Raw genomic sequence first — 26,595 nt, forward strand, 5'->3', positions numbered from 1 at the left:
TCACAGCAGAGCTTGGCAGACAGGGACGCTGGGGTGGGGGCTGCCCCTGGGGCCCGAGGGCCTCCTGGAGCGGGGAGTGGGGTGAGGGTGCGGCCCAGGGATGCGCCTGGCGGGGACATACATGTCCGCTCCATCTGAGAGCTGCTCCCCGCTCTCCCTTCTCAGCGTTTCTGGGGACCTTCCTACGTGGGGCAGGGAGTCCTGGTATCCCCAGCTGCTCCCCACTATTCCACGGGGAAAGCGGGGAGGAGAGAAAAGCCGTATTAATAAAAGAATAGGACGCTCGACGGCCGCCCGCCCGGCGTGTGAGCTCAGAATAGCAATGTGCTTTCTCAAGGCAAACAGAACTCCCCAGGTGTTAATGCAAATTCACTCCAGTTAAGATGAAAGAGGGTTGTTTCCCCTTTGCCGGCTAATATGAAGGACTTAATAGATTCTGCCTGAGGAACTCGGCTGGGAGCGGAAGGCTGGGGGGGAGGGACTCCGGCGTGGGCAAAGAAGCTGGGGGTGGGGGGGTCCCCAAGGGTTTTAGGGCAGAGCACCTGTCTCAGCAGGCCTGGCTGACAGCGCTGCCCCGGCCGCCGCTTGGGCTGTCAGGAGCCAGACACGTGGCCGGAGACGAGGTGGGGCCAGGCCCCCTGCCCTTCACACTAACATGGGGACAGGTACCAGAACTGCCCACTCCCCAGTTTGTGCCAGAGGAGAGTGGGGCTGGGAGAGAGGGTGGGGTGAGGCAGGCTGACCCTGCAGGGTGCCTGGTTCAAGACCACAGCCCACCACCCCTAGACCCCTCTCCCCAGCCCTGCCCCGTGGGACCCTGGGTCTGTCTTTATTCCACTCCCCGGAGGCAAAGGGGAGGTAAGAGAGACCAGCCTGCGGAATTCTTTTAGAAACACCCGCATTCATAGATGCCTGCAACAGGAAGGGGCCTGGGTTCCTCTCATCCAAAACTCGACCTGCACTCAAGCACGAGGGAGCCTGGAGAGCTGGGGACGGGACCTTCTCGGCCGCGTGGCTGCAAGCAGAGAGCAGTTCTCCGGAGGCACAGGCTGGACCCTGACCGGCCAGGCAGGCGGGACCGACGTCTGAGTGGCTCTGCCAGTCACGGGCGCCTCCCGTCCCCCGGGGTCGGGGGAAGCCCTTCTCCAGCCCAGACCACCCCAGAGCACTCCGCACACACTCCCCTGGGAACCATGCAGGGCCAGGCTGGGCCACTGCTGGGGAGGGTGGGAGCTTCAGAGGCCGGGCTGCGTGGTGGCCCAGGGAAGGCGGCTCTGGAGGAAGGGAGACTTCAGGGAGGTCCGGGGGAAGGGTGGGAGGGAGAGAAGCTGTCCATGTCCCCCCAGTTCTGGGTTTAGCTCCATCTCCTGGGTAAATGGCACAGCAGGTGCCTACAAGGAGACACCCCCGCAGCCTTCTTCCCTTTTGTTTACTGACTTAATTCCTCCAGATCAAAGGCTGCCCCTTCCTCCCTGAGCAGGCAGGTGGGGGAATTACATTATTTGTATTGAAAATGGGCAAGAACTCCACGGGGACTTCTTTCTCATGGCTGATAAGAGAAAATGAGGTCGCTGCATGCCCGTCGCTGCCCCCTCCGACATCCCCCACACCGGCGTCTGCCGTGGGTGCCCACGGGCTCTGGATGGGCTGCTCCAGGTGCACCCACCGGTGCTCACCCTGAGCCTCCAGTAAATTATTGACCGGAGCAGCAGGTATTAATGTGACGAAGCCAGAACATCCTCTCCAGGCCGCCCCCAGCCTGGGTGATCTATCATCTCCCTGGGCTTTGCAGCTGGCACTGGGCAAACACAGTGAGGAGAGAGAGGCCAGATGCAGGTCATTAAGCTCCGGGTGCAGGTGGGCTGAGGGGGCCCGGGGGGCGGCCACAGGGGGGCCCGGTCCCTCCTGGGCTGGGGTTTCCTCTGGGTCACCCACTGCCCTTTCCTCTGCTTCCTCCCGCAACTCCCCCCCACCCCCACTCCATCCTCAAAGGAAGCCTCCAGAGAAAGAGTCACTGGGCTTAGAGCTTCCCGGATCAACTCCCACAAACCCCAACAAAACTCCCTTTTCGATGAGGAAACTGCTGTGCCCCACACTTAGGTAACTTGTCTCGACCACATGGCTGCTAAGTGGCTGAAACCCGGGTCTCCTCTGAGTTCCAGGTCAGGGGCTTGGAGCCCCTCGGCCGTGTGGTGTCCCTTGGCCCTCCTCACGGTCGTGTGAAAGGGAAAGATGGCGCGATTCTTCGTGTGTATCGCTCCTGGTACTTGTAAGGAAACGGCAGTAGCACTACACCCCCACAATCCCCTTTCCCTTAGACATCTGAGTATTTTTTGGGGGGTCTCGTCTTCATGTTAGCCTAACAGTATCTCAGAGGTACCCAGAGGCGTCACTCCCAGCCCTCTTTGCAGAGGGGGAGCCAGGAGGCAGGGAGTGGGTATGCAGCAAGTGACCTCACCGGGAGGTGTCTCGATTTCTTCGGCTCAGAGGCAACGTGCCAGGTGCTATTTCTGGGGCTACTATGCCAGCGGGGAATAGGCATCAAGTGGGAACTGGGAGGGGACTCGGTGGGGGTTCCTCTGTGAAGGCTCAGGTCCTGGCGATGCTCAGTGGCCCCGAGCCGGCTCCGGCCTCCCTAGCGGTGCCGGGATTGCGGCCGCAGCATCCTGCCATAATGCAGTAATGACAGGCTGCCAGGGAGCCCCGCCGAGGCCCGGGAGGGGAGAGGAGCCCTTGGCCTCCCTCTCAGCTGCCTGGGCTCTCTGAGAGGGAGACAACGGAGAACACGCGGATGGCTCGACTGTCTCTTCCCCAGACGCGCAAGAGAAATTGGATTAGACACGGTTGCAGCAACCTCCTCACCAATACCTTTCCCCCTGGAGTCCTGCTGCCAACTCGTCGTTACATCCGTGGGTGGCTCCCGACCTACTCCTCCAAAGCGAAGGCTTCTGGGGTGGCCAGCCCTGGGGACGGCTGCCAGGCACTCATCTCAGGTGAGGACCGCAGAGCAGGGTGAAGTGCTGGCAGGGATGCCAGAAGGAGCCACTCGTGGACCCCCGTGGGGCCCGGCTGCAAATGCCACAGTGAAACACCCGGATCCTGCAGCAGCTTTGGGTTTATAGCGCGGTGAAAACAAACAAAAAACGACAAAAAAAGCAAAGGAGAATTCAACCTGTCTCCCTGGTTAATCCCAACCCCACTGAATGGTGATCTTGTCATCTGTGAGAGCATATTGTTATCTTTTTGGGGTTAGGGGTTGGCTTAAAAAAAAAAAAAAGGGAAAGATATTGTCTGGACAACTTCAGATGACTGGTATTTATAAGGTTCTTTCTGTAGCTTGGGACTAGGTAGGAAATCAGACTATTTCCAGTCACTGCAAATAACATACCCTACATTTAAGAAATGTGGCAGTTTCTGCACGCCGGAAACTAACATAACGTTGTAAATCAATTATACGTCAAAAAACCCCAGCAATTTCCTATTATTTATTGAACAAAAATAGTTGAATTAATTACGAACTGTATACATTTAAAATGAACAAAATAGTAAGTGTTTAAAAACTTCGTAATTCTCTAGCTTTACAACTTCATACCTATCTTTATATATATATATATATATATATATATATATATATATATATATATATATGTGGCTTCCTTGGTAGCCCACTTGCAATGCAGGAGATCCTGGTTCAATTCCTGCTCGGGGAAGATCGGCTGGAGAAGGGACAGGCTACCCACTCCAGTATCCTTGGGTTTTCCTGGTGGCTCAGATGGTACAGAATCTGCCTGCAATGCGGGAGACCTGGGTTCAGTCCCTGGGTTGGGAAGATTCCCTGGAGAAGGGAACAGCTACCGACTCCAGTAATCTGGCCTGGAGAATTCCACAGATTGTATAGTCCATGGGGTTGCAAAGAGTCCAAAAACATGACTGAGTGACTTTAAACAAAAACCTCTAAGCTCTGTAGGGTAGTTCTCAACTCCAAGGGTGAATGGCACGTGGCCCTGTGACCACATGCGGCCTCCTCTGTCCTGCAGGCAGCACCTGGGCCCCCGGGGACTCCAACTGACACCCACCACCCCCCTTCCAGAGCCGGAAATGGGGACCCCGGAAGCAGAGGTGCCTGGAGTGACCGTCCAGTAGGGCACCCTAGTCTCCAGGTCTGGAACTGAGGGCAGGCGAGGGGTGTGGGAAAGACACTGGCACGGCCTGCTTCGTGGGAAGCGCGAGGCGGGTGAGGTCAGGGGTGCTGCCATCAGCCCAGAAAAGGGCAGTCCTTTCCACACCGACATGAGGATAGGGCTGAGGTCCTGGACATCAGTGGGGGCAGAGGCCCATTTCCTCCTGAGGCCCCCAGCGCCCCCCACTGCAGGGGCTGGAGTGGCGAGCAAACTGAGGAGGCCCAAGACCAACTTTTTACAGTTGAGAATTTTTATTAAAACAATCATTTAAATTACAACAGTCCGCCAGAATAGCAAATAGCCTTCCCTGGTCCGGCCCTGACAGGAGGCCCCACGGGAGGGGGGAGGGTGGTTTGATGTCTTTGAAAACCGATGGAGCTTCCCTGGAAGCCCAGAGGGGCGGGCCTGGCCCTGGGGCAGCGGGCGTCCCCCCACCAAGGCCGCCCCCTCCGGGGGCCGCCGGGTCTCAGCCCTGTCAGCGGGCGACAGCGCTGTCGCCGGTTGTCAGCCTCAGGATGTGCTGTTTGGATTCTAAAGAGGAAAGAGAGGGAGAGAGAGAAGCCTGTCCCCAGGACTCAGAAGGCAGTCACTCAGGAAGTGTTATGTAAGGCCGCGGGGGCCGCCCAACAGGGACAGCAGACGGCAGAGCCCCCGGGGCCCAGGAGGGGCGGCGAGCACGTCAGCGAGGTGGTGTGCGTGCACCCGCCAAGGGCCGCCGGTGCAGCCTCGCCGAGGGTCACTGGCCCGGTGCTTCCGCCCAGCGCCCGTCAGGGGCGCTTCTAACCCAACGATCCCAGCAGGGCCCTGCTCTCGTGGAGGTCAGGGGCTTCCTTAACTGGACAAGCCCTCAGCTCGTCCACTCACACATCACACGTCGCCTCTGCAGTGGGCGCGCGCCCTGAGCACGGAGCTCCTCTGTTAGAGTCCTTCTTCCACTCGGGCTCAGGACCCTTCGGAGGGCCCCGTCGTCTCCGCCTGTCCATCTCCGGGAGGTACCTGCCTGCTCTCGTCCCCGAGGAAAACCGCAGTGTTCCAGCCGGCCCACTCCCCCCTCCCAGCCCGAGGCAGCTCCCCTAAACAGCTCAGACGCCACCCCGCTCCCCTGTGGCCACAGACTTCAGACAGACAAGCAGCAATTAAATAATAATAATAACAATTAAAAAAAAAAACTCACAAAGTCCGACAAGGTTTTTATAAATGACCACCATGCTCTGTGCCCACAGCCGCTGTTACAGACTAAATCTACAGGTCAGGGATGGATGGGTGGTGAGCCTGAGGAGACAGCCGGGCAGACGGTAGAGGATCCCCACCGGGAGCCTTGTCTCAGGGTAAGAGGCCTTGGAGGGACAGGGGAGACGGAGGGGAACCTCCCGGCCACAGCCGTTCATGCTTAGTGTTCAGAGTCCCACCCCGCACGTCCCAAGGGGCTGGCTTCCTGTGGGCAGGGCGGCCCGAGGCGCTGGCGGACTGCCCAGGACAACCCCTAGGGCAGCTTGACCGTGGAATCTGGCGGGATCTCTGTGAGCGTCTCAGTCTCTCAAAACCACCTAGGATGGCTGGAGAGCACTTCTGCCCCGGGAAATCTCCTGGCCCTCACACGTCTTGGAGTAGGAAGCCTCTTCTCACTGGACAAGCGTTCCCTCCTGCCGCTCTGCACAAGAGCCCCGTGGGAAGGATGTAAACAGGCTGGTGGGCCCAGCAGGCCGTTAAGGAGGGGCGGGAGAGTGGCCCCAAACCAAGGAGCGAGTGTAGGCCTTGGGGTGTGCAGGGGAGTGGGTGGGGGTCATGTGCCAGCAGCTGCCGAGCACTGACTATGCCTCCCCGCCCCCACCCAGCCCCGGGGTCACCTGCACCCCTCCCCTCCACGGCCCAGGGAGAATGTAAAGTGAAGGCTCTTGGGAGAAAAGGGCCGCAGGAAAGGAGGCCCAGGCACCGTCACGGGCGGGGGGCTGTGCCAGCGCGTGGCCAGGAGGAAGGATGGTTCAGATTGGCAAGACGGACCGTGGCCATGTCAGTGGCGCTGGGTGTTGGGGCCAGTGAGACATCCCTGCGGGGCCTCAAGAGCCCTGCAGAGACCTGGGTCGTGGCTGGGCTGACTAGAGTGATGGGGAACCCCCTCACGCCCCCGCACATGCAGGAGAGCCTCCAGCTGGAGAGGCCCACCCCGCCTATGCCTGCCTCTCAGGCCTGGGTCTGAGCGGGCAGAGAGAGGCAGTGAGTGTTTCGTAGGCTACAAGTTCCAGGTGCAGGCTTGGCTGGCCTCCCAGGCCCTCTGCCGGCAGCCAGCCCTTCACCACAGCTTAGGCCGGGTTTTCCCCGGGCGCAGCTGTGTTCCCACTCCCCACCACGGGTGGCCAGAGCGCTGCCCCCCAGGGGTGCCTGCCGAGCGCCCATCTCCTCCTGGCTCGTCGTGGCCGAGCTCTCCGATGACGTGGAGCAGGTGGGCCACTCTGGGCCACCTTGTTCCCACACCAGCTCCTCACCAGGGAAGGAGAGGAACGTTCTGGAACCCTGGGGGCAGGGCTGGGGGATGGCACCAGCCTCTGGGTCTCCAGGGGGCTTGTGTACTCCCCTCCCTGAAGCTACTTCCCAGCAGGGGGTCCAGGGAGGTCAGCCGGGGCAGGGGAGCGGGGGCCAGTAAGACACACACTCCAGGGTGCTTTGGACGAAGGAAGCATAGGATCCCACATCAGACGAGGAGAGACAAATACTTTTTTAAAAAACCTAAAGACTCAGGTCAGGAGAACTAGAACCCCACGAGAGAACCCTCTGCAGGATCATAGTTCAAGGCAATTGCACATGAAAGGGCTGGGCTCTCCGCTCGGCCCACCTTCGGACGGCTCCCGCGGTGTCGGGCCCATCCCGTCGGTGCCGCGGGCGGGCGTGCAGAAGCAGCTGATCCTGAGGTGGCCGGGTCACCTGCTAGAGCTCTTCAAAGAAGGCCACTCGGGACTTGGCGCTCTGCAGGGTGAGCTGCAAGGAAGCAGAGAAGATGGTGAAGGCGGGGCTGGCTTCTTGCCCTTTCACAACAGGACACCCTCCTGCCTCGGGGACTAAGCTCGAAACGGGTTTGGAAGGAAAGGGAACACGGCTCGAGAAGCCGGTGGTCAGCCCCAAGCAAGTTTCCAGAGTCGTCCAAGGACTCGAATTGGGAGGTGACCAGTGAGGACACGCCAGGAGGGAGGGAGGGCTGGCGGGCAGAAGACCCAGGGGCATTTGGAGAGACTCCTCCATCCCCGTCTACGGGGTGTGCTGTCCATGCCAGGGCTCGAGGGCCAGCTCGGCAGCGCCGTCTCAGTCCTCAGGCCCTGGGCACGCCGCTGGGGCAAGGCGACGGGCCTCGGGCGGGGCAGGCCTGCGGCCCGTGAGGACCAGCTCGTCTCTTCTGCTCCCGGTTCCCCAGGGGACCCCAGAGCCGACTTGCCTATGACCTGGCGGCTGAGAGGGGGTTTCCATCCACAAACTGGGATGGAAGGCTCGGGCTTTCTAGGTGGGGCTGGTTCAGGCAGGGAGGGGGGAACAGGTGGTGGTGGTGGTGGGGGGTGCTCTGGGCCTGAGGCCTTTCCTGAGAGGCAGGAGCTCGGGGAAGGAGCAAGGGGAAGAGGCGGAAGGCAGGGGGAGGGTCGGGGGAGGGGCCCCTGGCTGGCAGATAAGGTTTGCGACCTCTCGGGGCTGCCAAACCTTGATTCCCCAACCCGGCAGGCCCCTTGCCAGGAGCTCCCCAAGCGGAAGCATCTGGCGTGGGCACCCTCCCAGCGCCCGGCTCTGCTCCTAAAATCAACCGCGCCGGCGAGGCTGTGTGCGCCACGCCCAGCTCCAGGACTTTGCTGAGGCGAGTTTCTGGGGATGGGGACACACAGCACGCACGGTCCGTCCACCTTCATGCCCTCGAGCCACCGGCTTAGTGCTGTGTGGTGGGAGCTCCGCTTGTCGAGTGAGCAAAACTCAGGTGGTGACTGCAAAGAATGGTGAGATGTGGGGGAAATTCGAGAGTTCCCCACCGGGCTGGAGAGGCCCAGGTGCTAATTCTCCATCACCAGCTCCCTGTGTGGCCTCAGGGGACACGCTTGACCTCTCTGAGCCCCTTTTCTCTGGAGTTCAACCACGGGGGCAGGCTAGATGGCCTGGCCCATTCCCTCATTCAGAGACCTCTGGCAGCCTCTGAATCCAAAGAGCTTGGCTCTCCGAAGGGCGGGGGAGGAAGGCTCCAACCCAACCACTTCACCATCAAAGATGCACAGCATCAGTGCACTCGAAATGAGACAGCTTGAGAGCCGGCTCTTTAAATCCTGCCAAATCTTTTGGCCTTGAAGTTCCCGACTAACAAGCTAAATGCAGGGAGGCATCTGAGCTGTTTCCTTCAGTGGAACCAATTTCTGAAGCCCTTTGGAAAGCCCAGCTCTAACGGGAATGTAGAGAGCTTTCATTTCTTTGCTGAGACGGAACTCCCTCTAGAAGGATGGGCTTCTCCCTAAACATAACAGAGGAGAAGGACCGGGAAGGACACGTTCGGTGATAACAGGAACCAGGATGCGGAAAAAAGAGAGAGCCAGAGAGCCGCTGGGACAAAAATTGTCCTGGGAGAGAGTGAACCGAAAGGGGTGGAAGCCTGTGTACCACTCAGGTTCCTCCAACATACCCAGGGGACCTCAGGTCAGCTCCTCCAGGGACAGGGGACCCGCAGGAGACACGGCTTGCCACAGCCCTTCTTTCCACACACCGAGCCACTCACAGGCACAGCCAGACTGCCTGACCCAAAGCCCACCTGGGCTGCTGAGCCGCAGGGTGGTCCTGGCGGTTCCTTCCTCACAGGGTGATCAGAAACGCCCGATGACACGCTATGGCTAGTGATACTATGCGATCACGTCCCTTCTCCCCCAGCTCTGGCTCCTGGCCTTCCAGGGATCAGGGAGCAGGGCACAGCACAGGTTAGAAGGGGTGCAGGTGAAGAGGGGAGGCTCATGGCTGCTGAGGCGGGGCGAGCAAATGCCCCCGAGGAGGGGGGCCTGGCCACTTCCCCGGGCGGGGAGCCCGGCCTGTGTGGGCCTCCGAGAGCCTTCTGCCCATTTGTATGACGGTGGCGCCAAGAATTCCTGGATTGTCTACGCGAGCTGCGTGCCGGATGTCCCCTCGAGGTGCCAGCACCAGACTCCAGCTACTCACTCCAGCGTGACCTTGCCAGGAGGCGAAGCCCTCTTTGGGTGGGCAGCACGCAACCCTGGACCCCAGCCCACACTGACCTCTTATCTCGCAAGAGCAGCAGTTGAGCCCCAGTCCAAGGAGAGGTGCAAGGACAGACCCAATGCCCTGGCCGTGAGGAAGCAGAGAGGCACCGTGGACGCATGGCCTTGACAAGAAGACAGTACTGTGGTCTCGGGGCTGCTGGACGGATGGGTGGGGCCGCCAGACAGAGGTGGCCAACGTGGCTGCTGACACCAAGGGCCCTGGGATTCCGGCCCTGGCCCACAGACAGACCTGCCCCCATCACTCCCTCTTTCTGCACGGTTCGTGTAAATGTAAATCCTGTGTTAGTCGCTCAGACGCTCTTTGTGACCCCATGGACTGCAGCCCGCCAGGCTCCTCTGTCCGTGGGATTTCCCAGGTAAGAATACTGGAGTGGGTTGCCATTTCCTTCTCCAGGATCTTCCCCAACCAGGGACGGAACCCAGGTCTTCCACACTGCAGTGAAGATTCTTTACCGTCTGAGCCACCAGGGAAGCCGTGGCGGTTCCAATTCCCACAGGAAGCCCGTCATCAGAGAAAAATCCCGCACGAGTGGCTGGAACCCTCCTGGTGGCCACGGCAGCCCCCGCCTGCCCCAACTCAGCAGTATCCTTCATCTCAAGCATCACTCCGTGATCATGATCGTGCTAGAGAGCAGGCTGGGGAGGCCGGCAGGGGGAGGGTCTGCAGGGAGAAGCCTGGGCTTCTTTCCTCCCCCTAGGGGGTCTGCCAGCGACGCTCCTGGCCTCTGGGCTTGAGATCACTCCCCTCACCTGTGGGATCCCTGACTGCCAGCTCTTTCTAAGAAAGCTCCCTGACTGTCACACTGATCGTGCAACCTCAGGCAGGATGCATTCCTAACCAAAGGGGAGAAGCCCTAGCGGAAACGGTATAGAGCCGGCCCTTTGTGGAGTGAACCGCCCCCGTGGTCGTCTCCGTAGACTCCTGGAGATGAGGTCACAGAGGCCGGGATCCCGGCCACCTTCTCACCCTCCAAAGTGTACAACCCACTCAGTGTTGCATCCATCTTCCTGGCTCTCCGCGCAGCAGGCAAGGGACCACACGGGAGATGATCCGACTGAGGCCTTGCATCCTGCCGTGTTGCACGGGAGAGCCGAAGCTCGTCCCGTGAGCCCACCCCACACCCTGCAGCCCCTTGGTGACCCAGCAGCATGTGTCATCACCCCCAGACGGACTGCTCGGAGGGGGTCAGCGCCTCCAGGACTGGGGCTGGGAGAGGACCCCCCATTTCAGTAGCTGGAGGAGCAGAAAGGCCTGGGGACGTGGACAGATGAGTGGGGCTTCACGCACACAGGCTGCCTCATCCAGCACCCGCAGGGTCCACTCCTCCTTCTCTGAAGCCTTCTGAGGAGGTGCGGCCTCAGCCGGTCCGCTCGTCGGCACCCCAAGGACGACAGAAGACTATGAACGTCTCCTCATCGGGCTCAGGGCTGACCGCTCCTCTCTTCCGGCTGTCTCCTAATACCTGATTCAGATCAGCCGTGTGAATAATACAGGAGGAATTAAGTTCTCTCTCGACTGAACCGGCTGTTCAAGTCTGTCACTAATCCAAGCTCCATTCCAAGCAGACAAACTTCCTCTTCTCTGCTGGCTGTAGAGCTGGACGTGGTTTTCATCTTCGGGGTGTTTGTGTGGGCGGGGGGCGGGGGGAGGCGTGTCTGGTCCACCTGTGGCCTGGCCCCTTCTTCCTGCTCAGCTTTGACCCACAAGCCTGGCAGAGTCGCCTCCCCCTCCCGCCCACCTCCACATGGCATTGCCTGTCGTCTGTGACCGCCACCGGGCGGGCCAGGGCAGGACGGGGTGGGGGGTCACCTGGGTGGAGTCACCCGGCAGGGGCGAGACCTCTTCACACCACCCAAGCTGTGTGCAGTGTGACCGCACAGGCACCTCCGTCAGCTAACAGACGAGTTTGGATTCGGGAGCTGCATCTGTGCCCTTAAAAAGACCCTGGCCCTCGGAGGCAGCTGGTTAGCCAGCCGCCTCTCCCGGACTCGGGCACGCGTAGAAAAGGCAGACTCAGGGGCCTCCAGCTCACTGGGCAAGGACTTCAGGCAGCCCAGAGAGACACACAAGCACCTGCCGCTGCCTGCTCCTGAGAGAGGGCCCCGGGGGTCTAGAGACAGCAAGCCCGGAGGCACCGAGAGAGGAGCACCGCTCGGCTCAGCGGGGCCCCCCCACCCCGCCCTGCAGGGAAGGCTTCCAGCTCCCAGGCTCCTCCAGCCTCATTCATTCCCGGGAGTGCCCCCTGCTGGAGCAACACAGCCCCCCCAGCCTGTTGGCTGCCAGCTCCCTCCTCCCCGGCTCTCCTCTAAAAGTCCTTTTGGGGAGGAGGGGTGGGGCACTGCTTCCCAAAGTGAAGGGAGAAGAACTAGATGTATTCCGGCACGGGGCCTGCAGCGGCAAGGCTGCCTGATTAAGGATGAATTACACTTTCATCAGCGCATAGAGAAAATTGATTCACGAGGCTGTATTGTGATAATCTGGTTCCTAAAGAAAAGGGGGTGGCATCGGGGGTGGGGGTGGGCAGGACACAGCGCCACTTGGGCGATCAGTGACGAGACAGCGAGAAGCAGCTCTACAATTAAGCTGGGAGAACAAAACTAATCAGGGAGCCGGGAGTCCTCCAACTAGTCTCTGGGGGCCTCGCCTCAATCCACTCATCCCTGGGGGGTAAGAGAGAAAGGCAGCGGGGGTGGGGGGGAGAGTCTTATTTCAGACAAGGAGACCCACAAGGCTGAACCCGTTTTAGACACTAACCTAAGAACTCCAGCAGCTGAGACCCTGCTCTTCCCATAAAAAAAGCAGGGGAAGTTGAAATGCAAGCCCTAAAATCATGTTACACTTCCTCTCCCGCCACTACATATTAAGAACAGAGGAGCCGGTGGGGGCTGGAGTGGCGGGGGCAGCGCAGATACAAAAGGACCGGCGGCTTCTCCACCACTGGGAGCAGGAAGGTGAACGCCAAATCCAGAAGCAGCGGTGAATTCCAACATAATCTCTGGTTTGGGGTGTGATCAACGTTCCCTTTCCGGAAGAGAAGCCGAGGGGGGCAGGGCTGGCGGACGGGTACGGCGTCTGGGAACTGGCCGGATTAAGCGATTCTGTCTTGCTAGCTGACAGCTTGCGCCCGAAAGCCATCTGGTGATGTGCACAGGGGCAGAGAGCTTGTCCACAGGCTTATCCCGAAACGGAGGTGGGACGAGCGGCCACGTCCACCGCCATGAACAAATCCAGTTTGGGCGTCAGCTACTTTATCTGCTCCTGGGAGAAATCTGCCTGGGAAAACCCGGAGGGCGCCTTTGGCTGATGCATCTTTTAGGCTGAACAGCGCCTGGAAACTGGCGTCTGCCGGCATCTCCAGCTGCCCGGGTGATGCTCAGCTCCTCCACCTGGAAAATGGACTAATCGTCCCGCTTCACCTCACTGGGCAGGGGGAGGCTGACGGACGGCCACAGGGCGCTCGGCAGGAGCAGCTGGGGGAAACGGTGCAGACAGACCCACGTCTTTTCAAATCGCCAACATCAGAAGGGAAATCACGGCGGGGATCATCGGAACTGAACCCGGTGCCCGCAGAATGAGTTTACAGCCGGGCTCATCCCTCCCGCGGTCGCGGTGACGAATCAGGCGCTGGAGGGAAGCGGCACGGAGATGTACGGTCCGCGCGGAGGGACCAGATGAGATGTTTGACTCAAACATCAAATAAGGCCCGCTGGTGCCCTCGGGCACTTCCAAACGGGGGCAAGATATCCTGGGAGGGCAAGGCAGGCTTTGTAGGCTCCTCCGACACCTCCCACAGGGAACGGGCTTACCCAGGTAAAGCCCACCCACCCAAGGGAGGAGCTGGATTGCCGTCTTTTGGCAAAGAGGCTGAGCCAAGTGGGTCCCTGAGCTGGGTCTGGGGGCGCTAAGCGTGTCAACCACACACGCAGCACAGCCTGTGAAGGGGCCTGGGTCCCGGCAGGCAATGCTGACGGTCACTCAGGAGGGAGGCCGGGCCGGTGGCTTTAACCAGGAGGGACGCCTCTCACGCGAGTCCACCCTCGCCCTGGGGTTCATCACGCCCCCGGTGTTGTAAGTGCTCTACTTGACTCCGAGCCCTGCAGCTCCAGAGGGAGTCCCCGCAAATTGAAGATGTCACTGGTCTTTTATGTCTTCCTGATCCGAGAGTGGCGGCGGGGCTTCAGAGACGGGTCGAGGCTCCTCACTGCCGCCCCCCCACCCCCACCAGCAGAAACCAGAGCAGGGCTTCGGTGGTTCGCACCATTTACAAAGGAAATAAGCTTTCTAAGCTCTCTGACCTCCAGGATTTCTCATCTGTCGATTGCCTTTAAGAGCCTGTGCTTCTTCAGAGAGCGTGGGCAGGAAACACGAGGACAAGCTTGCTGGCGCTCAGACCAGCCCGGAACGAGAGCGTCCCTCGAGAAGGGGTGGGGGTGAAGGTTGCGACCGCACTGTCCGCTCCACAGTGCGCTGCACTGCGAAGTCGCACCCGGCCACCGCGCACCTCATCGGCATGGTGGCTCTGAAGGCAAGAGGCTCAAGCCCCAGACACCGTTTCCCCCTCCCCCAGCCTCACTGCCGGACCCCACGCCCTTGCTCAGAAGACTGAGAGGCCAGGAACGCATGCCGCTGTCTCTCCTCCCACCCCGCCCCCGCCACCCCGAGAATGCCAAGGGTCTACGTTCCCAAGGGCGGCCTTTGATCGCTAGTGCCGCTCAGACTCGGATGCAAATGTCAGACCAGCTGTGCTGCTTATCGATCGGGAGAAGATGGAAATGTGCTGCGAAGATCAGCGGGAGCAGAAAAATACACCCTTGCGAATCCAGATCACACGACACCATCGGTGTGGTTCATTCTGGCTTTTTAAAAGCTTTTACCTCCAAACACATGGAAACGAAAACACCACTGGATACGCGTGTTTCGAGCTGCGCACGCAAGTGTGGCGCCTCCCGGGCCAGACTCCCAAGCAGGTTTGTTTCTTTATGTAAGTTCAATCCCTCGCTGAGTTTTTAAACGGAACTCCTTGCTGTGCTCTGCTCAGTCATGTCTGACTCTCTGCGACCCCGTGGACTGTAGCCCGCCAGGCCCCTCTGTCCATGGGCTCTCCCAGGCAAGGATACCGGAGTGGGTTGCCATTTCCTTCTCCAGGGGATCTTCCCGACTCAGGGGTCGAACATGTGTCTCCTGTGTGTGTGTCTCCTGCGTCAGCAGGTGGATTCTTTACCGCTTCACCAGTTGGGAAGCCCACAGGGAACTCACTGAATCCTCATAAAAATCCTGAGGGGCGTGAACTGTTTTATTCCCCTTTTATAGGTGAGGACACTGACCCTTAGCAGAACAAGAATTACAGAGGAAGGAAGTGGCAGAGCAGCTGGCTCCGGTGAGGCAGACTGGACTGCCTCTCGGCATTGCCACAGGAACATGATAACCCCTGCTCCGGGTAAACCTTTGGGATTTCGCTTAAGTGTCACCAGCCCCGGAGGGTCCTACTGAGGAGGGTCAGACACAGGCCTCGAGGGGGAGGCCGGAGAGCAAAGGGGGAAGAATACACCCGGATGGCCAGAGGGAGGGGAACCAGTCTTTCCTCGAAGGAATCTGTGATCAGAAGACACAAAAAATGAAACAAAACAAAATCAACGCAGGCTGGTTTGAAGCAAGATTAATGACGAGCCTCAGGACAATGGAAACTCTTCGGTTCACCACCGATCTGCATTTCTCACCCTGGACCTTCTAGATGGAGCTGTGCCCTTGACAGTCTGGGTGCCCACATCTCAGAGCCTGCGGTGGTATTTCTCGTCATCTCGGCTCTCTCTGGCCCAGACCACAGCCCAGGCACAAGGCCAGAGCCACCCTGGCATAGTAGGTGGCTGGCCGGCAGGCTTGGATACTTGGCTGCTGGAACCACCAAGGTCCAGAATGTGCCTCCCTCCTACTTCATCTGTACCAAAAGCTACCACTGCCTGATCTGTGATGCTGAAATCAAGTCCAGCTGTGTTGAGAGCCAACTCCATTTTATTAACCCTCAATTAATCTGAATTCTGGGTTAACTGGAGCTTGCAGCCAGCCTACTTTGAAAACAAGTTCACATCAAGACATTAAAAAAAAAAAAAAAAGGCGTCTGTGCATGTCCTAGGAGCAGTACACATTTGCAGTACAAATCAAACCTCATCTGTCTGTAATCACAGCTCAGTGAGGACTGACGGTCAGAACCGGGCCCCTGAAGAATTGAAACGTTCTGAATCATTACAGAAAGAAGAGAGATGAAATCATCCCAAGGTAGAAGAGTACGGTCACAGACAGTATCTGACAGCACAGACGGAAACAAAAAATGGGCCTTCTGTGTGCCCCTGTGCTTGCCACGGAGCCCAGGAAGCTATAGTGGGTCCACCTGGGTGATGTGCCACCTGGCCCACTCATCTCAGGGTTCTCACTCCTGCCCGGCACAGAGCATGCACCGCTTGGTGACGGGGTGTTCAATGCCAGCATGTGGCATGAAGGCTCGAGAAAACAGGAGCCCGCTAAATAAAAGTGTCACACACAAATTGTGGTTCACGCCAGGGGTTCCTGGAACCACTGACAGATCGAATCCATCTTATAATGAGATCCATCTGGGACTTTAATAGCTAACCTCTCTCGTTTGGATGGCAACCACAAATAGGATCTATCCTGTGCCAGATCGCACTTTTTGATACAAAGCTTCCAATGGGCTTGTTTTATTCTGGGAGCAGAAACCATGGTGAGGACACCAAAGAATATGTCCACATGTGACCGGCGGGTGTCGGTGGGCTCACTGGCGTGGGTGCTGCTGGGGTTCGGGTGAGGAGCAGGGGGAGAATGTCATTTTATTATTGTATGTAATAAATTCTCTCCACTGCCTAGGCCCGTGGGGAGAATAATGAACTGTTGCAGAAGGAAAGCAGCAATCATTCAATTAATTCACTTGGCGAGCGCTGACCGCCCATCAGCCAGGACTGCACTGTCCCGAAGGGAGTTCCCGCAGGGGCGGCCATCAGCGGGCTCGCTGGTGGACAGATGGTCCGCTGAGCCTGACCGCAGCTCAGACCCCTGTGCTAGTGGTTTGCTTTACTTGAAAAGAACAGATGTGGACAGAGGGTGGGGGTTGGGAGGGGCGGCTCTCCCCACCCCACCCCGGTCCCATAACCAGAAGCTGCCAGGTGTGACCACGGATGGGTCTTCAGAGGCTGTCACCACATGAAAGGTCGTGATCTCGAGTTAAAAAGACACCCAAACAGACCCCTTTCCCATGCTAGGGTTATTTATCGGAGGGGGACGCCACCAAGACGAAGGACTGGAGACACACCTGACCGGACAAGAAGCCATGGCCTTCCCCAGCCCAACAACACACGTGAAGGAAGGACGGACGGCTGGTCCGACAGCCCCGGGACATGCTCCTCCGAGCGAGGCGGCCCCCGGGGCCCTGGAGGTCGGCCTGGTCCCGCAAGGGGGACGCCTGCTCTGAGACTCAAGCATGCTGCGGCCAGGCCCCAGGTGCCGCCTGCCCCTCCGGGAGGGCTGGGCGCGGCCCCGGGGACACAGACAGGCAAGCTCATGCAGGGGTTAGTACCACAGAGGGCGGTCCCATCACCACATACAGAGTACCTGGGCATAACCTACTGTGAGGGCTCAAATGCAGATAGGTCTTCTGCCTTGGGCTTGAGGCTAAACCAGCAAGATAAAAATGAAGAAAAACAGAAAACATACCCTGTGATATCAACAATGTCACGCATCATTGTGCCATTCGCAAAATGCTTTCAAGACCGGGCCTGAAACTGTGACTGGTGACTTCACTTGTTTGTTCTTTGCGGCTTGGAAACAGGGATCTCTACAGCTTTCAGCACCCCGGGGGCTGTGGGGCAGCGACATACAGCCCGTGCCTGGGGCGGGGGGAGAGAGAATAGAGTGCAGAGGGGTCCAAGGCAGCTTCTTGGAGGCCCGCCGGCTCCCTGGCCAGCTGGTCCTTCCTCCTCTCTGCCCACAGGCTGAGGCCTCGCTTGAGCTCCTCTCTCTGCTCAGCGTTTCAGACGTGGGTCCAGGAGGGAAACCCATTACATTACAGAAGCTGGGGGAAAGAGGAACGTGGGTGGTGGAGAGGTCTATTCTTCCAGGTCACGCTATTAAAAGGAATTCTCTACTCGGAGCCAATGGTAACTGGAGTCGGGAGGGAGGGTTCAGGACTCCTGACTGTCCCCTCAGTGATGGCAGGTAGACACATCTCTTAGGGTTTTCAGATACTTAAGCACTGAAAACAGCCCTCCAACTGGGAGACTAATTTTAAAGACTCGGGTAAAGGGTACAAAATTAAACACATCTATCACCATCTAAGCTCACTGCAGAACCTTGTACCGACCCCCATGTGACAGGGGTTCCTGGTTCTAGGGAAAGTGTCAGGAGCTGACGTCACCTGGCGCTAGAGGACCTTTCTGCTCTGCCCAACGGAAGACAAGTATATTCTTGGGCTGACAGCATGGGACTTAACTTCCTCCCAAAGGCTGAAAGCTCAAAACATCCATGGAGAAAAAGACATGAAACTTGTTAGCCACATAAATGGGAAGTCTCATCTTTTAAAACATTAAGGTTCTTCTAGACATTTCCTTTCAAGTCTGGACGAAAGCTTAACATTCAGAATTTGGTTTTGAATCAAGAATGGAATTTTACAGTTCTACGCCGCTTAGACACGCAAAAAGCTGAGAGGGAGAGGCCAGTCTCGACAGCCTCCCTTTCATTTTGCTTTCTCATTAAGTAAGGCAGCTCCCTGGGCAGATCTCCCCTCAGCTTGAAAGACAGAATTGCTTTACTGCTAAATGATGGATCAAAACCCGTCCTGTAACCATGATTCATTTCATCAGAGCTCTTAACACAAGCTCCCCCTTCCATCAAGCCGATGGGTTCACAGTCATCGGCAGATTAACTTCCCTTCCCGGTGTGAGTAAAAAAAAATTCCCTCAACTAAGTACATGTTAAAAAAAAACCACGGCACCAGCGTGACGACTCGGCTGCCGAGGGAGCCAGATGCCGACCCCGCGCTTGGCGAGCAGCCGGCCGAGCGGCAGGACAGGCGCCCCGGTACCTTTTTGATGGTGTTCTGTTTGCTGCCGCCGCCGCCCCGGTCGGCATTCTCGTTGTGCAGCATGTCCAAGGCCGTCTCCCGCTCTTTGAGTCTCAGGGCCTCGATCTCGGTCTTGAGCTCGTTGAGCTGCTCCTGCAGGTGCTTGCTCTTCTCCATGTACTCCACTCTGCCGGCAAGAGGACAGCATGTCACAGGGCTGGTGAAGGGCGAGACCCGCCGTGCCAGAGGCCGCAGACCCATAAGCGGCTCGGCCCGGGGACCCGGAGCCTGAGCTGGGGGGTTTAGGTCTCTGTTCGGCCGCTCATGGGCCGGGGGGACTTGGGGCCGGTCCCTTAACTGCTCCGCATCCGTTTCCTCCGTGAAGTAGGGATGACAATCACAGAGCCCAGGTCAGAATTAAGCAGAAGGGAGTGGAGGAGAGCCTCAGTAAGCTGTCCTACCAGTAGTCGCGGCTAACAGAGAGCTTTTAAGTTCTGTCCAAGAATCAACATGGGAAGCTAGCCTCCCAGAACCCAGAACAATGTCCTCGTCTCAAAACAAAAGTTGCACAGTCACGTTCGACTCTTTGTGACCCCATGAACTGTAACCTACCAGGCTCCTCTGTCCATGGGATTTTCCAGGCAAGAATACTGGAGTGGGTTGCCTTTTCCTTCTCCAGGTGACATTCCAGACCCAGGAATTGGACCTGGGTCTCCTGCATTGCAGGCAGACACTTTACTGTCTAGCCACCAGGGAAGCCACACCCTTCTTGGAGAAGGGACTCCATTCTGGTGGACCTCTCGGACAGGCTGTGGCCCCCATCCCTACTTGCTCTGGGACATCATCCCCTAACGATGACAGACGCTCACGCAGCCAACACCGGGAAGAGAAAGACGCCCGCCACCATCTGCAGGCAGACACGCTATATCTGTGAGGGAAGCCACTCTTGGGGTGTCTGACCGCCTGGGCGCGGCCAAGCAGACCAGGTCCTCCCAGACCCAAGGGGACATTCTGCAGGGATTCCCATGGCTGGTTAGGGACTCTGCCCAGATGCTCATGGGGACTGAGGAAGGAAACATAAACTGTAAAAGAAGAGGGAACGGACAGGACGCAGCTCACCCCGATCGCCACCAGGTAACGCTGAACATGCCTAGCATGCAGGGAAGGGGGAAGGGAACTCACGCCGTGGGCACCAGTCAGAGACACTGGGGCTCTCTGTCCTCAGGACCCACTGCCCGGCCTGGGGCTGCCCTGAGGACACCGAGCCTGGTGAAGGCGCTTGCCCTACAGAGTCAGGTGGGCGAGGGGCTGAACCCCCGGTCTGTCCCTCATCCACAGTGCGGTGCTGGGTGAGTTCCTAGGCGCTCTAAGTCTGGGCTCCTGTTGATAACGGGAACACTAGGCCTGCCTCTGAAGTCAGCTGGTGGCGATGAGATGAAATGAAAGTTAAAGAACCGTGTCACCAGGCGCCCCACGCCAGGTAGCTGGCGTGACAGTCCCCTGGCCGGGGTGGCACGGCTGGTTGATGCACCTGTGGCTCAGAGTGGGGGACCCCGGTTAGATGTCCTTTGTGGGGGGGGTGCTCCCTTCCACCTCAGGGCCACGTCCCCTGACCATGAAGGAAACGAGGAGGCCAACTCAGGGCGGGCTGAGCTCAGCCGCCAGAGAACACAACTAGGAAACAGGTTCCACCACCAGGTCAGAGCACGACCACCTCTTGAACAGGGTCTGACTGGCTTGGAGACCCCCAACAACCAGTCCTAGGCTGTGGGTGAGCTCTGAAGCCACGGTAAACTCTGGGTCACCCATCAGGTGTCATTTTTATCCTGGAAGACGGAAAGCTGGTCTATCGCCCTTCATTTCCAATCAGGAAGCGCCTCTTCCGGTGGGCAACTGTGAAGAGTGTTAGTCACTCAGTCGTGTCCGACTCTTTGCGACTCCATGGACTGTAGCCCATCGGGCTCCTCTGTCCATGGGATTCTCCAGGCAAGAATACTGGAGTGGATTGCCATGCCCTCCTCCAGGGGATCTTCCCGACCCAGGGATCGAACCCAGGTCTCCTGCATTGCAGGTGGATTCTTTATCGTCTGAGCCGACACGGAAGCCCACAAAAATGGGAGCAGTCAGGAGAGACAGGCAAGAGTGCTGCGAGTGTCCGGTGGGCAAGGACAGGGCAAACCGTCATGGGGTTAGGGACAGGCTGCCCACGTGGGGCCCCGGGGAGGCGAGGGACTCCGTACTTCTCTTTCTCTATCTCCATTGAAAGGCGCTTCATGTCGGTGTCCTTGAAGTCAAAAGACAGGCTGTCGCCGATGAGGTTGAAGCTTGCCATGTCGGGAGGCAGCGGTGCTGGGAGTGGGTTCATGGGCTGTGAAGGAGAAACCTGATCATCAGGAGGGTTGGTTCCCCAAGAACGGAGGGCACTGCTGTGTCACTTGCTGACCCTCCAGAGGCCACAGAGGCCCTGGGCCCAGCGCGCCCACCCCTAAAGTGGATGGAGGCGAGGCAACGAGATTGGACAACTTTCTCCTCCCAGATTAGAGGGTCACCTGAAATACAGAGGACCCAACAGACCTCTCCCACCGCCTGCCCTACAAGGCTGTAAACGGTATTGTCTCCTGCTCTTTCACACCACACTTTTGTACTTCTGGCTCTGTTCCTCTGCTTAAACCATGTTGCCCCCCTACACCCCGCCTCGCTTTCGAGGCCCTAGAATGTTCTGCACTGCTCGCTCTGCCGTGCATTTGCTTAACAGTTGCCCCGAGGGCCCCGCCAGGGAACCTGAGGGCTGGGAGGGCAGAGAGCCTATGAGGCTAGAAGCAGGGTGGCACGCAGCCCCCGGCTCACCGGGTATGTGGGCTTGGTGGTGATTTCCAGCAGCTTCTGCTTGGCTCTTCGCTCTGCCTCGCGAGCTTCCTGCAGGTCCTGCTTCAGCTGATCGGCCTCCTTGGCCCTGCAAAGAGAGGAGGGGCCGTTGGCTCCACGGAAGACACAGGAGGGAGGTGGAGGTACATGAAAGCAGAACCCCCCAGGAAGTTCAGACTAGGAACGAGCCAGTGTTCATCTGACGGCTGCGGGACAAGGACAACCCAGAGCCTCGAATCGTCTTTGCAAAGCACAGGTCACAGTCCCATCCTTGGACCTGGCCATGAGCCGGGGCGGCCTGCCCAGCCCTGCTCCCCCCATAGGGCATGGTGAATACAGCTGTCTCCCCATGCGCCCCTCAAAAGAAGGGAAAAGAAGCGTATTGTGTAAATGTAAGAAAAGTCTCATGTCTCCTCAGCTAAAAGCAGCCTGTGGACAAGTTCGGTGGTTTTCCTGCAAATACAACCATCCGAGGGACAGGGGCTCAGCGCAAAGGCATGGCTGGACTGCGGTCCACGGAACCAAAGAACTGCATCGCTGCGCCAGCCCGGCTCCAGCCCCTGGCGCATGAGGGAAGGGGCCTCTGGCCGACCCGGGAGGACCCACTCACCTCCTCTCCGACTCCTCGGCCATCTTCAGCGCCAGCACCTCGGCCTCCAGCACCTTCTGCTCCATCAGGCGCTTCTCCTCCTCTGTCCGGATGGCCGTGGCCTTGACGCGCTGCATCTCCTGCTCGGCCTCTGCCGCCTTCTGGGCCAGGAGCTTCGCCTCCTCCTCCGTGATCTGGGCCTTTTCGGCCAACAGGTCGGCCGTCTCCTCGGACCGCATCTGCAGAGAGGAGTGCGGTTCAGCGGGAATGGGGGGTCCCATTCCTGTTCTTCCGCCCTGCTCAGGCCTCAGATGCCCAGGTCAGCAAGAGGCCCGGCCGGTCCCCAAGCCACACCCTTCAACTGCTGAGAAGGCTGTTCAGGGGGTCCATCTGTGGGGGCCCATTTGAACTGAGGCTACATTTTATGAGGGAGAAAACCAACTTAACTCTGTCCTTCTCTCTCTTTAAACAAGTGGTTCAAAAGCAGGGCGACTGTGCCCTCATGGGACACGTCACAGTGTGGAAACGAATTTGATTGTCACAAATGGGGGAATCCAGCGGGCAGAGGCCAGGGACACGGCCAACTAGCCCTCAGCAGGCAGGATGGCTCCCACCAGGGGACCACATGGCCCGATGAGCGGGGAGCTGGGGCTGAGACGCCCCCGGGGAAAGGTGACCCACGGTGAGTGGAGTTTGCCTGCCCGGGGAGGCTGAACTCAGCCTAAATCTGCTCCTGGAAACACAGGTGGAAAGAAAGACAATGATTTTTTTTTTTAAGCCGAAATGTCAAAGCCAGTGTGGCTACTCCATGGTCTTCAGGGCCTAACCCCGAGCCCGAGGGGGTCCAAGAGGCCTCCCGGGACCCAGCCCCGCGGACGTCACCAGGGCTTCGTTGGCCATCGTTGCCTCTTCCTTCATCTGCAGCAGCCGCCTCTCCAGCTCATCCCGCGTGCGTTCAGCCTCCTCCCGCATCTGCTTCTCCCGCGCGAGGCGCTGCCGCTCCATCTGGGGGAGAGGAGCGGCCACTGGTCACCGGGGCCCGCGACCCACGGACGCCCAGTGCCAGGGTCTCCCTCTGAGGACCCTGTTTCCTGCCAGCACTTTAGGGACCCAGCGTGACTCCCCTCGCCCACCACCTTCAATCCACCCTCAATCCTTCTGAAATAGCTTGTCGAGTGACAAGCCGTGCTCCTTGAAAAATCATTGAGCGGTAAATGAACAAACAGCGGAACGCCGAGCCAGCCTCCACTGGGATGGGCAGGTGCGTTCGTGCACGGCGGGTGCAGAAGCAGCTACCTGGCCAACGCGGCCCCTGTGCAGGGAGACCCCCGGGGGCCCTGCCCTGCGGCTCAAAGGACACAATGCAGGCTCCTCCTCCCAAGGGGCGGCTGCAGAGACAGACTGCGTGCTCCCCCGCACCCACGGACCCTCCCACCCTCTGGTCTTATCAGCAACAGCTCCGCTCTCGCCTCTGACCCTCGGAGATGAAGTTGTCCATGTGATGCATCAACAGCTCGCATGCTGTACTTTACAGGGGAGGCGGCAGCAGCCGAGGTACAGACCCCACAGCCTCCCGCGGAGGCAACTCCCGAGCCAGGCCCGTGACAGGAGGGAGCCGGGAGGGGACCGGGCCCGCTCCCCGTGGCACCAGCGCTAAGCCACCGCCGCCGCCTCCCTGGCCTTCTGGATCGCTGAATTAATTGGGCCACATGCTGAGCTTAATAAGGGGAACAAGCAGAGGACAAGTGCTAGTCTCTGTGATCTTAGGTCCCTAGCTGAGTTCAGAAAGCAGGAGCCAGAAGTGACCACTGCACTATTTTCTTCCTTAAATAATTAAAGCACATCTAATGACTTATTTCTTGCTCTAACCTTTTCCCCAACTCAAGATTTCTAAGACTGCTGCTTTTTCTAAATACTAAGCCAAAAAAAAAAAAAAAAAAAAGGCATTGGGCATCGAAGGAATAATGCAAAGACAAGCAATAAAATCCTGTAAATTCTCCAATTTTCCTCTTCCAGGTCAATGAAAAGCTTGGCCAATTTGTTCTCGGTTTCCACCGTGTTAGAATTTCCATTACGTGGATGACTAGATCCCCATTATCATCTGCTTGAAAAATGCCTACTATTCCTCCTGCTCCCAGCATTGGACCTTCCCTGAGACCTCCACCCCAATCATAAGGGATGCTCCCTTTCGCAAAGCGGTTTCGGCCACAGAGACCCGCAGGTACAGCATGTCCTTTGATCTGAGACATAGAAGGACATATCCTCAGCTCCACTTGACAGATGAGAAAATGGAGGCCTGGCAGGTGAAGTCATTCACCGGGGTCTCAGACTAAGTCCCATATCTGGGACCAAGGTCAATGGCTGTTCTGCTGGGCCACGGAGCACCTGACCTGTGGTGGTCAGATGTCAGGAACGTGTGTCTGCCGTCCTCCCAACAGCGTGGGTCAAGGGTGTGTTCACGTTACTCTCTGCACAGCCTGGAGGCTTACACGCTTCCTTGCCCTATTCACACCTCTTGCTTCTAAGCTCTGCTCTGCTGATAAAGAGGGCAGAGAGGGCTCTTTTTGAAGTTGCCTCTATGACCCTGCGCTGGCCCATGAGCATTTCTTTGTCCAGCAAAACCCATTCCACTGCCCCCCCCCCCACCTCGCACACACACACACACACACACAAAGCATCCCAGTGAGTATGTCTGTGGCCTTATGTCTCAAGAGAGCAAAGAGATGGAGAGCTGAGAGCACAATGGATCCAGCTGGGCGTTTCGTCCTAAATCCCGGGGCCGGGAGCCAGGCTCGCCGGAGGACCCGAGGTAGAGAGCTGCGCACAGACTAAGCATCACCCCGCCAAGCCTGCAAGCCCGAGGGCAGCTGACTGCAGCTGCTGCTCCTCTGTCTGGTAGCTCATCCACAACCACGGCTGACATTTGCGGCAGCGAGGTTCAGATAAGCTGTGTGGGTTTCGGTGAGTCGGAAAGGTCTATGAGTGGAAAACAATGATGTGGATGGTCCGGGCTGATGATAACGGAGGCTCCTGGCACCTCCCACTGTGGCCGCTGCGCCGCCCGGCCTGACCTGCAGCGGGGAAGTGCGGCCGGGGTCTAATTAGCATTCCATCAGCAGGCTGCTGGGTGCGCCCTGTCTTCCATCACCAGCTAATTGGAAAAGAAAAAGGCTGGGCACAGGAGACGGGCAGGCAGAAAGAACGAAAGCTTAGCGGCACGGACCAGAGATGGATGGATGGATGGATGGGTAGATGGATGGGTAGAAAGACGGACGGATGGGTACGTGTGGGTTTCGCTATCTCTACCCGAACCTGCACTGACCACGCTTCACTCACTTCACTGGAGAAATAACCAGGGACATGTCTTTGAGATACACCGTTACAGTTTATTCCTCATTTCCAGAGCTGACGTCCCACCATCATTTATTCATCGGCCAGAAGGATCCAACAGGGATAAAATGAGAGTAGGCACTTTCATGATCAGAGGACGGCCACCCCTCACCTCCCGGCTGAGGCCACCACGGGGCGACAGCGGCAGTTCCAACACCCGCTCACCTGCTTTCTGGCCTTCTCCTCTCTGGCCTGGGCTTTCATCTGCTGGACTTCCAAAGAATCGGCCTTCCTTCTCCTCATAAACAGGTCGTGATTCCCAATACACAGCTGGAGAATCTGCGGCCAGGAAAAAGCAGGGGACGTGTGAACACCCGTGGACACGGGCTGCGTGCAGGGCTACACGAAGACGTGCTCTGAACTCCCACACGCACCAGTGGGCACGCACAAGGTGCAGAAAGCACTGTCTACTGATAGGAGCGTGGAGGAAAAAATACATGTATGTTTCATACAGTACAGAATGGAATACTATACAGCAGGGAAGCGTGTGTGCGCTCAGCCACTCAGGGCTGTGTTTTTAAGCATCAGCATAGATAAATCTCCAAAAAAAAAAGGGGGGGGGGCGTAAAAAAGGCAAGTGACAGAGGAATACAGTTGACAGCACATATATACATTTCAAGAACATACAGAATTTGCCAGTATCCTTGTTTAGACATATGTGAAGTAAAAGTTCTTGAATATCTGGGGGGATACTGAGCTCACAGCCGAGAACACTGGTCACCCTTGGGGAGCAGGGGGCTGGCAGGGTGCCAGTGTGGGAGCGGGTTCCCACAGTGATGGGAGTGTGCTATTGCCTTTCTTTTCTTTTTTGCTCTGCCAGACTGCATGGGAGGTGGAGCTTCTCCAACCTGAGATTGAACCCATGTCCCCTGCAGTGAGAGCAGAGAGTCTCAACCAGCCACTGAGCCAGCGGGGAAGTCTGGGAGCGTGGTATTTCTCAAAGCTGGGCGGTGGCCAAGTTGTTGCTTATTCCTGTCATTCTTTATACCTCGTAGATACATTACACTTATCCTTTCATATGTATGGAATACTTTAATAAAAAATAACTTAAAAAAAAAAAGTTCCTCATCATAAAATGTAGATTTGACTCTTTGCTGGTGGTGGTTGAGTGGCTAAGTCATTTCCAGCTCTTGGGACCCCATGGACTTTAGCCCATCAGGCTCCTCTGTCCATGGGATTTTCCAGTCAAGAATACTTGGGTGGGTTGCCATTTCCTTCTCCAGGGGATCTTTCTGACCCACGGATGGAATCCAAGTCTC

At 58.0% G+C, this 26,595-nt stretch overlaps 1 protein-coding gene across 5 annotated transcripts in view; it reads right to left on the reverse strand.

The window, feature by feature from the left end:
• Positions 1-4,413: 4,413 nt before the first annotated feature.
• Positions 4,414-26,595, reverse strand: part of NF2 (neurofibromin 2) — a 65,907-nt gene continuing 43,725 nt past the window's right edge. Inside the window, exons 10-17 of one of the 5 annotated variants that reach the window (XM_043901396.1) lie at positions 25,502-25,615; positions 22,829-22,951; positions 21,968-22,185; positions 21,340-21,445; positions 20,733-20,860; positions 18,514-18,679; positions 17,061-17,105; positions 7,016-7,154 (exon numbers count right to left, since the gene is read on the reverse strand). In XM_043901396.1, the coding sequence (XP_043757331.1) occupies positions 17,070-17,105; positions 18,514-18,679; positions 20,733-20,860; positions 21,340-21,445; positions 21,968-22,185; positions 22,829-22,951; positions 25,502-25,615 (891 nt within the window). In that variant the 3' untranslated portion in view covers positions 7,016-7,154; positions 17,061-17,069. Of the gene's footprint in view, positions 7,155-15,001; positions 15,021-16,262; positions 17,106-18,503; positions 18,680-20,732; positions 20,861-21,339; positions 21,446-21,967; positions 22,186-22,828; positions 22,952-25,501; positions 25,616-26,595 lie in introns of those variants that run through there. The other 4 variants (XM_043901395.1, XM_043901397.1, XM_043901394.1 and 1 more) reach the window with 4 other exon arrangements.

This window comes from Cervus elaphus, chromosome 5 (assembly GCF_910594005.1).
Source record: "Cervus elaphus chromosome 5, mCerEla1.1, whole genome shotgun sequence".
Taxonomy (NCBI): Eukaryota; Metazoa; Chordata; class Mammalia; order Artiodactyla; family Cervidae; genus Cervus; species Cervus elaphus.